We start from the raw sequence: 10,000 nt of genomic DNA on the forward strand, positions 1-10,000 counted from the left end.
GTTCTTAAACGGGAGATTTACGGTGAAGGACAACAGTCCAGCTCTCTGAACAGCGTCTGGGAGGCTGTGGTTGCTGCTGCACAAAAAGCTGATCGTAAGCTGGGTAAGAAACTGCCAGACTCCATGACTGGAAGGCAAATGAAGGGAGGCTATGTTGCTCACTGCTTTTTTTTAATGTTAGAAATGTTTATTTTGAGTTGTTTGTTTATTATTCTCACTTTAACACACGAAAATAAACAAGATGGGAAAATTTCCATTTTGCATTTAGTTGTATAATAATTCTGCACACTAATAGTCGCCCAATAATTCTGCGCACACAGATATTCTCCCAAGAAAGCCAAAATCTCACTTTTACCTTTTTAAATATTCAGGTATGAGGGTTCATAATATTTTGGATTGACCGAGATCACTGTAGTTGTTCAATAATAAAATGAATCCTCAAAAATACATCTTGCCTAATAATTGTGCACACAGCGTACATTCAACACGACCAGACCGAAGCATGACACGTATTCACCATCAAGACCAGACCTCATGCATCACTGACCGGCAAACTGCAATACACGAGATAACAGGTTTAAATACACGAGATAACATGGGAGACACCAGGAACTGGTGAATCTACTGAAGGGCGGATAACTAAACAAGTGGCGAAACTAACGGAGCGAAAGCAAAAGAGCAAAACAAAGAAGCACATGACGGATTGTTAGGGAGACTGAGACTGAGGGAGGGGCCAGTCCTGGAGTGACACTGCGTGCTGGTCTGCGGCGTGTGCTCAGAGATGCTGTTCTGCACACCTCAGTCATAACGAGGTTGTTTGAGTTACCGTTGCCTTTTTTATCAGCTCAAGCCTGTCTGGTCACTCTCCTCCGCCCTTTCGCATCAACAAGGTGTTTTCGCTGCTGCTCACTGCATATTTTATCTTCTTCAAACCATTCTCTGTAACCCTACAGATGTTCTGTGCATGAAAATCCCAGTAGACCAGCGGTTTCTGGATGTCTAAATCCATTGAGCTGCTGCCATCTAATTGGCTGATCAGATATTTGCGTTAACTAGCAGTTGAACGTGTCCCTAATAAAGTGGCTGGTAAGTACGTGTGTGTGTGTGTGTGTGTGTGTGTGTGTGTGTGTGTGTGTGTGCGCGTGTACAGGAGGTAAGGTGATATCAGAGGATGGTCCTGTTTGTCGTGTGCTCCGGAGGAAAGAAATTGTGCGTTTGGTCATCAACCTCAGCTCATCTGTCGCAATCAAGAGTCATGAGACTGGCCTGCTCACGTAAGTGTGTGTGTGTGTGTGTGTGTGTGTGTGTTTCATGATGTGTATCTGTACTCTGAGGTTTCCTTCCTGTTCCACCTGAGGTGTGTGTGTGTGTGTGTGTGTGTGTGTGTGTGTGTGTGTGTGTGTGTGTGTGTGTGTGTGTGTGTGTGTGTGTGTTACAGGATAAAGGAGAAGTTTGCATGTGTGTTTGATGATGTGTCTGTACTAGGAGGTGTCCTTCCTACTGCCACGCTGTAGGTTTCGACTGCCCATCAGACGCTTCATCCAAGAACTGTTCCAGGATGTGCACTTTCTACCGGTAACACTCAGACTAACGTGTGTGCGTGCGTGCGGGTTGCGTAACTGTTCTGTTTTCTCTGCAGCTGTACGAGGAAGCGGAAGCTGTTTTATCCAAACCAGTGAAAACTGCTACAGACGAAACTTCGTTAGACTCCTCCCCCAACATGTGACTCTTCCTCTAGCCCTCCCAGCTGACCTCAGGCCTGAGTGTGTTTCTGGCATTCCTCTACCTGTAGAGGGCTCCACTGTGCTGGATGATACGGACGCGCTACAACACTATAAGACTGACCACTGCCCTCTGGAATTGTGCACTGAACTTACAACTTCCAGTGTTGATCAGAAGTGACAGAACTGCTGAATTTGCAGTCACATTTAAATTATTTGTGTGCATGCGTGCGTGTGTGTGTGTTTTAATCCAGACAATCAGATATGAGCATTTGTCGCACGAGGTGCAAGATCTTTCCACATCCTAACATGAGATACGTGTGTGGTCTGTACAAATATTAGCACTACCTAGAGAGACAGGAAAACACTTTATTTACCTCACACATGTAGCTACTGCTGAGCCCTCACACACACACACACCCTGAACATTTTACACAGTGGAGGTAGAAATATATCTAGCAGCAGAGATGGTTGTGCTGTTGTCTGCAATAATGAACCGGTCGCTTTATAAAGCAGCCTCAAGCATCACACCCACTCCTACATAGAATACGCCCACTCCAACTTCATGTGGTCCGTACAGTAGCACAGAGGTAGAGTGTTGCCTGCAGGTGGTGCCACAGCTGGGGTAGTTAATGGCGCACTGATGTAAACACTGCATGTGGTGGTGTTTTTGGGTCTTTAAATAAGCAGTCTGGGATTGACTCTATTGGTACTAATTCATCACTAGACAGGGCGAAGGTCTCACAGTGAGGGTTCAGTGTGTTGGGTTTCTGCTGGTACTAATTCACCACTAGACAGGGCGAAGGTCTCACAGTGAGGGTTCAGTGTGTTGAGTTTCTGCTGGTACTAATTCACCACTAGACAGGGCGAAGGTCTCACAGTGAGTGTTCAGTGTGTTGAGTTTCTGCTGGTACTAATTCACCACTAGACAGGGCGAAGGTCTCACAGTGAGGGTTCAGTGTGTTGGGTTTCTGCTGGTACTAATTCACCACTAGACAGGGCGAAGGTCTCACAGTGAGGGTTCAGTGTGTTGAGTTTCTGCTGGTACTAATTCACCACTAGACAGGGCGAAGGTCTCACAGTGAGGGTTCAGTGTGTTGAGTTTCTGCTGGTACTAATTCACCACTAGACACGGCGAAGGTCTCACAGTGAGGGTTCAGTGTGTTGAGTTTCTGCTGGTACTAATTCACCACTAGACACGGCAAAGGTCTCACAGTGAGGGTTCAGTGTGTTGAGTTTCTGCTGGTACTAATTCACCACTAGACAGGGCAAAGGTCTCACAGTGAGGGTTCAGTGTGTTGAGTTTCTGCTGGTACTAATTCACCACTAGACAGGGCGAAGGTCTCACAGTGAGGGTTCAGTGTGTTGAGTTTCTGCTGGTACTAATTCACCACTAGACAGGGCGAAGGTCTCACAGTGAGGGTTCGGTGTGTTGAGTTTCTGCTGGTACTAATTCACCACTAGACAGGGCGAAGGTCTCACAGTGAGGGTTCGGTGTGTTGAGTTTCTGCTGTTCTGGCACTGATGGAGCTATTGTAAAGTGCCACTAGATTTTACCTAAAGAGTGCGTTGGAGTTGGGACTGTTGGCAGATGATGGTTGTTACTGGGGTAGCGCTGCTCATGTTTGGAGAGGAGTACCTGCAGCGGTTGCTCGTGTGCTTTATGAATCTGTCAGAGTGCTGAGAGATGTGTGTTAGTCTTATACTCCGCAATGCAGGAATGTTCTTTTTTCCTTAAATGAAATGTAAATTATTTTATTGGTAAGTTTTTTTAGTACATTTATGCATAGAATTTCCACGAAAGATGAAGTAATCAAGACAAAGTAATTAAGATGAATTTTGAGCAGACAAAATGGTGAGGTCAGCAGCTTTCTCTTTCAGCAGATGACTGCTTGTCCAGCACTTCACATTCAAGCATAGGAGCTGAGAGAGCAGGGGCTCAGCTTCATCAGGGTCATCTGCGTTCTCTGGGCACCGGGTTGAGGTGAGTCAGGGTCGTGTGTGTCTGAAGAGCAGTAATGAATGGTGGCATCTATTTACTTACAGGTCTGTTTTTTTAAAACCTTAAAGTCCAAACTCCTGCTTCTTGGTAAGATCTGTGATCAGTGCAATTAAGCAATAACAGCCATCAACAAGACATTTATTTAGTTTCAAAAGGTTTGACTCACTGGTTGGTCCAACGTCTTTTTCAGTAAGTAAGCTTGATCATCTCCAGGATTGAACCGATAACTCTGGTTGTGTAATTGGATTATTATGTTGATCAAGTCCAAACCTCTTGAGCAGTTGTCTGCTTTTTTAAGGTCTTGAGAAACAGATGAACACTAACTCAATCTTCTCTGTGCAGTCAAAACACTTTTTTAAAAATATGGTTATCAGGAATTTGCAGCTTGTCAAAATACCACAGATGTACAAATACAGAGAACAGCTGATGGGAGTTTGTGCTCAGTCACTGTAGTTGACCTCCCACACGTTCTCACACAAAACACACACACACACACACACACGCACACACAAATATTGAAATCATCCTGAGTCACATCGTGTCACCATGGTTATGGAGGTGACGTAGCCGTCGCTGCTGGGGCCAGCCTCCTGGCTGGTGTGGTACGGTGGTGCCCCCTCAGGATCCTCGGGGCATGGCAGGGAGGACAGGTAAGTGAGGTTCACCATGCTCGTCATGGTCTCGCCGCCTGGCTCTCTGCACGGGGGGGCGTTCTCTGCGGCAGCCCAACCCACCGGGGTGGGTCTGTTTTCTGTAAGGGGTGGAGCAGCTAGCACAGAGAGGTCCTTCTGTTTCCATGAGCTGTCGGTGAACAGCAGGCAGGATTTCTCCGCCACGGTGCTTGGTGCCTCCATGATCTCCAGTTCGCAACATTTACAGTCCTCCACCTGCAGAGCTCTGAGGTTCTCACTCACCTATGGGGAGTGGAACACATTTACACTCCTCCACCCACACAGGGACACAGAGAAAAGGTAGCATACAGAACACTTACCTCATACAGGTTGCCGTCCAACTCCAACACTTTCATAGTGTGATCTGATGGGAACTTAAAAACATCTACAGCGATTCCTGTCAACCTGTAAAATGACAACAAACAAAATCTTTGTTACCTCAAGGATCCAAACTGCATGCTGTACCCATTATATGACTGTATGATTCTGTGTATTGTGGTTAGTATACAGATGAAGGTTAAACACTCACTCACTGTGTATTGTGGTTAGTATACAGATGAAGGTTCAACACTCACTCACTGTGTATTGTGGTTAGTATACAGATGACGGTTAAACACTCACTCACTGTGTATTGTGGTTAGTATACAGATGACGGTTAAACACTCACTCACTCACGTTTTTCTGCAAGGCCAAAAGCAAAGGAAACAGCCCATCACAACGAGGAGAGGGGTCAAGACCTTCGCCAGCAGAAGGTAACCTGGAAGTGAATGCGTGTCAATGCCACTACGCTCAGAGTAACGTCTGTCAGTAGGACTGTTGGAGGATGCCGTGTTCCTTGGTCAGAGAGAGGCGTTTGTTAAGATTGTTAAGCATTTGTTAGTGTGTGTGTGCGACTCACGGTTCTGCAGGGTGGTGATTGTGAGGGTGGTTACAGGACCACACCCAACACATGTACATGCTGCCAGACAGATTGTGTACTGTTGGCTCTCCTGTAGACCTGCCACCTCCAGGCTCTTACAGTCAGGCATCTGCACAGAGAGGCTCCACACGTCTGCAGCCAACAACACCTTTACATTAGCAGGGCAGTACATGGAGCGCAGGCATTTGCTCAACATGAGCAAGTCTACATGCTACACCACCACCATTTCTTTAGAAAGTGTGTGAGTGAGTGTGTGTGTGAGTGACTAACTGTGAGTAGAATTCCACTGAGAATCATTATGGACTGTTATCATGTATCCTGTGATGAATCCAGGATGAGCTGGATCCTCCTCATTAAAACTCCATTCCAGTTTTACGGATGTCCAGCTGACACTCGGTGGAAATTCAAGCTCGGGGAATTGAACAGGCTCTGCCAGAAAGACATGCACTCAAACACCTCATCTTCAGTTAATACATGCACTCAAATTGTATGTGTATAACTATGTATGTGTGTCTGTGTGTGTGTGTGTGTAACTACGTTTGTCACTGTGTATGTATAAATGTATATATTTGTGTGTGTGTGTATATAAATGTGTGTGAACTGTCTATAACTGTGTGTATGTACCTGTACATGTGTATAACTGTGTGTATAACTGTACGTGTGTGTGTATAACTGCGTGTGCTCACTCTGCTCTTCCAAATAGCCGATCTGTTTCTCATGAACAAGGTCCCCTTCTGAGTGACAGCTAAAAATCCTAAATGTGTATCTGCATCCCTTCTGGAAGCCATCTGCAAAAACCCATACAGACCTACCATCACTCATATACACCATACAGACCTAGTCGCTCACATCCCCCATACAGACCTACCATCACTCATATACACCATACAGATCTAGTCGCTCACATCCCCCATACAGACCTACCATCACTCATGCACACCATACAGACCTAGTCGCTCACATCCCCCATACAGACCTACCATCACTCATATACACCATACAGACCTAGTCGCTCACATCCCCCATACAGACCTACCATCACTCATGCACACCATACAGATCTAGTCGCTCACATCCCCCATACAGACCTACCATCACTCATGCACACCATACAGACCTAGTCGCTCACATCCCCCATAGACCTACCATCACTCATATACACCATACAGACCTAGTCGCTCACATCCCCCATACAGACCTACCATCACTCATGCACACCATACAGATCTAGTCGCTCACATCCCCCATACAGACCTACCATCACTCATGCACACCATACAGACCTAGTCGCTCACATCCCCCATACAGACCTACCATCGCTCATATACACCATACAGACCTAGTCGCTCACATCCCCCATACAGACCTACCATCACTCATGCACACCATACAGATCTAGTCGCTCACATCCCCCATACAGACCTACCATCGCTCATGCACACCATACAGACCTAGTCGCTCACATCCCCCATACAGACCTACCATCGCTCATATACACCATACAGACCTAGTCGCTCACATCCCCCATACAGACCTACCATCGCTCATGCACACCATACAGACCTAGTCACTCACATCCCCCATACAGACCTACCATCGCTCATATACACCATACAGACCTAGTCGCTCACATCCCCCATACAGACCTACCATCGCTCATATACACCATACAGACCTACCATCGCTCATATACACCATACAGACCTACCATCACTCATATACACCATACAGACCTTGTCGCTCACATCCCCCATACAGACCTACCATCACTCATGCACACCATACAGACCTAGTCGCTCACATCCCCCATACAGACCTACCATCACTCATACACCATACAGACATGCAGTCACTCACATCCCCCATACAGACCTACCATCACTCATACACCATACAGACATGCAGTCACTCACATCCCCCATACAGACCTACATAAAGCTCTGTGATTGGGCCTCACGACTACAAAAAGCACTGTGATTGGGCCTCATGACTACAAAAAGCACTGTGATTGGGCCTCACGACTACAAAAAGCTCTGTGATTGGGCCTCATGAGATGAGTGGCTCCTGCAAACACATTTCTGTACCTGCTGTGAGAAACAAGGACGTCTGATTGGCTGGCACTTTACTCCATTGCAGGTCACATGGTGTTGCACTACCTCTCCTGCACCAGTCTACAATGTAGCCACCAGTGGCTGAGGAGAGACTGGACCAAGACAACAGGAACCCCTCCGCATCACCCATAATCCTCTTCTCCACTAACTTGGACACTGTTTAAACAGTCAGTATACAAATCACATGATTCAAACTGCAGACTCAGTCACACTATTACTTTGTTATACACCAAATCTAAAGTAATTACTTTAAACAGTCTACTTAATTGTTTCCATATTTGGGGGGGGGGGGAGATGTATGAAGTTAATAAGTGATGAAATAAAGTAATTAAAGTTGTATTCATTGCAATTTAATTACATCACGTGTACTTGAATAGGCTAAAATGGCATATGTGATGTGCCTAAGTGCTACACTTTTTAACTGTGAGAAAATACAACAGAGTAAATAGACATGTTTGTCAGCACGGGCTCGCTCTGTCTGTGCGTGCAGTAGTCACCTGGGTGGTCTGATGGAACTGTGATATGGGCTGGTTCAGATAAACCTACGAGTGTGACTGCTCTCACTGACACATGATACACTCCGGCTCCCACTGTTAAATCCACCTGTGTCTTTGTGACGTTCTCACACACACTCTTCAGAGCATCCTTCTGCTTCACACACACTTCAAACACCTGCACATTGGAGTCTGAACCGCTGTTAAACTAACAGAGAGAGAGAGAGAGAGAGAGAGAGAGAGATTGCTGTCCCCTGGCCCACAGAATAACTGCAGCTTTGAAAAGCACAGATCAGTCTCTGAGGAAGCACTTGTATGATGATGCATTTTGTAACTGCATTTGTAGAAGTGCTACTCAGTCTGAGACTTACAGTTTTCCACAGAACTGCGATGCTGCGATTGTGAGCTCTGCGTTCTATCCTCCGCCAGACACTGAGCGTCACCAGAGGATCTGGATATAAGAGCAGAGAGAGAGACTGCTTATCCCAGCACTGATCTCTCTGGGGCAATGACTCAGACAACAGCTGGTCTCTGAGATCAGGTGACCTGTTGTAAAGTGGGTGGGTTTGGTGGTGTAGCGGCAGCTGTTTTCCAGCAGGTGGCAGCAGAGTGTGATGGAGTACTGACAGCTAGGCTGCAGATGCTTCACATGTTCAGTCACACGCCGTTCCCACTCAGGGACCTTAACCTGCAGCTCCTGTAACACACACACATATACACACCTAAAATCATCCACATATACACACTCATAGATGTCTCACAGCACATATCTATACACACACACACACACACACACACACACACACACATATATATACACCTAAAATCATCCACATATACACACTCATAGATGTCTCACAGCACATATCTATACACACACACACACACATATATACACACCTAAAATCATCCACATATACACACTCATAGATGTCTCACAGCACATATCTATACACACACACATATACACACCTAAAATCATCCACATATGAGACATCTATGAGTGTGTATATGTGGATGATTTTAGGTGTGTATATGTGTGTGTGTATAGATATGTGCTGTGAGACATCTATGAGTGTGTATATGTGGATGATTTTAGGTGTGTATATATGTGTGTGTGTGTGTGTGTGTGTGTGTGTGTGTGTGTATAGATATGTGCTGTGAGACATCTATGAGTGTGTATATGTGGATGATTTTAGGTGTATATATATATGTGTGTGTGTGTGTGTGTGTGTGTGTGTGTGTGTGTGTGTGTGTGTGTGTGTGTGTATAGATATGTGCTGTGAGACATCTATGAGTGTGTATATGTGGATGATTTTAGGTGTGTATATGTGTGTGTGTGTGTGTGTGTGTGTGTGTGTATAGATATGTGCTATGAGACATCTATGAGTGTGTATAGCACATATCTATACACACACACACACACACACACACACACACATATACACACCTAAAATCATCCACATATACACACTCATAGATGTCTCACAGCACATATCTATATACACACACACACACATATACACCTAAAATCATCCACATATACACACTCATAGATGTCTCACAGCACATATCTATACACACACACACACACACACACACACACACACACACACACACACACATATACACACCTAAAATCATCCTCATATACACACTCATAGATGTCTCACAGCACATATCTATACACACACACACATATACACACCTAAAATCATCCACATATACACACTCATAGATGTCTCACAGCACATATCTATACACACACACACACCTAAAATCATCCACATATACACACTCATAGATGTCTCACAGTACATATCTATACACACACACACACACACATACACACACACACACATATACACACCTAAAATCATCCAAATATACACACTCATAGATGTCTCACAGCACATATCTATACACACACATACACACCTAAAATCATCCACATATACACACTCATAGATGTCTCACAGCACATATCTATACACACACACACACACACACACACACACACACACACACACACACATATACACACCTAAAATCATCCACATATACACACTCATAGATGTCTCA

The 10,000-nt window shown here is 45.2% G+C and overlaps 1 protein-coding gene and 1 pseudogene across 1 annotated transcript in view; one reads left to right on the forward strand and one right to left on the reverse strand.

The window, feature by feature from the left end:
• LOC113568471 overlaps positions 1–1,792 on the forward strand; it is a 21,000-nt pseudogene extending 19,208 nt beyond the window's left edge.
• Positions 1,793–3,013: 1,221 nt separating this feature from the next.
• osmr (oncostatin M receptor) overlaps positions 3,014–10,000 on the reverse strand; it is a 12,240-nt gene continuing 5,253 nt past the window's right edge. The window contains exons 8-18 of the mRNA XM_035525903.1: positions 8,465–8,615; positions 8,290–8,369; positions 7,922–8,126; positions 7,398–7,580; positions 6,000–6,101; positions 5,584–5,742; positions 5,293–5,445; positions 5,070–5,151; positions 4,715–4,799; positions 3,890–4,637; positions 3,014–3,726 (exon numbers count right to left, since the gene is read on the reverse strand). Coding sequence (XP_035381796.1) covers positions 4,245–4,637; positions 4,715–4,799; positions 5,070–5,151; positions 5,293–5,445; positions 5,584–5,742; positions 6,000–6,101; positions 7,398–7,580; positions 7,922–8,126; positions 8,290–8,369; positions 8,465–8,615 — 1,593 coding nt within the window. The 3' untranslated portion in view covers positions 3,014–3,726; positions 3,890–4,244. The remainder of the gene's footprint in view (positions 3,727–3,889; positions 4,638–4,714; positions 4,800–5,069; positions 5,152–5,292; positions 5,446–5,583; positions 5,743–5,999; positions 6,102–7,397; positions 7,581–7,921; positions 8,127–8,289; positions 8,370–8,464; positions 8,616–10,000) is intronic.

The sequence above is a fragment of the Electrophorus electricus genome, chromosome 5, assembly GCF_013358815.1.
Source record: "Electrophorus electricus isolate fEleEle1 chromosome 5, fEleEle1.pri, whole genome shotgun sequence".
Taxonomy (NCBI): Eukaryota; Metazoa; Chordata; class Actinopteri; order Gymnotiformes; family Gymnotidae; genus Electrophorus; species Electrophorus electricus.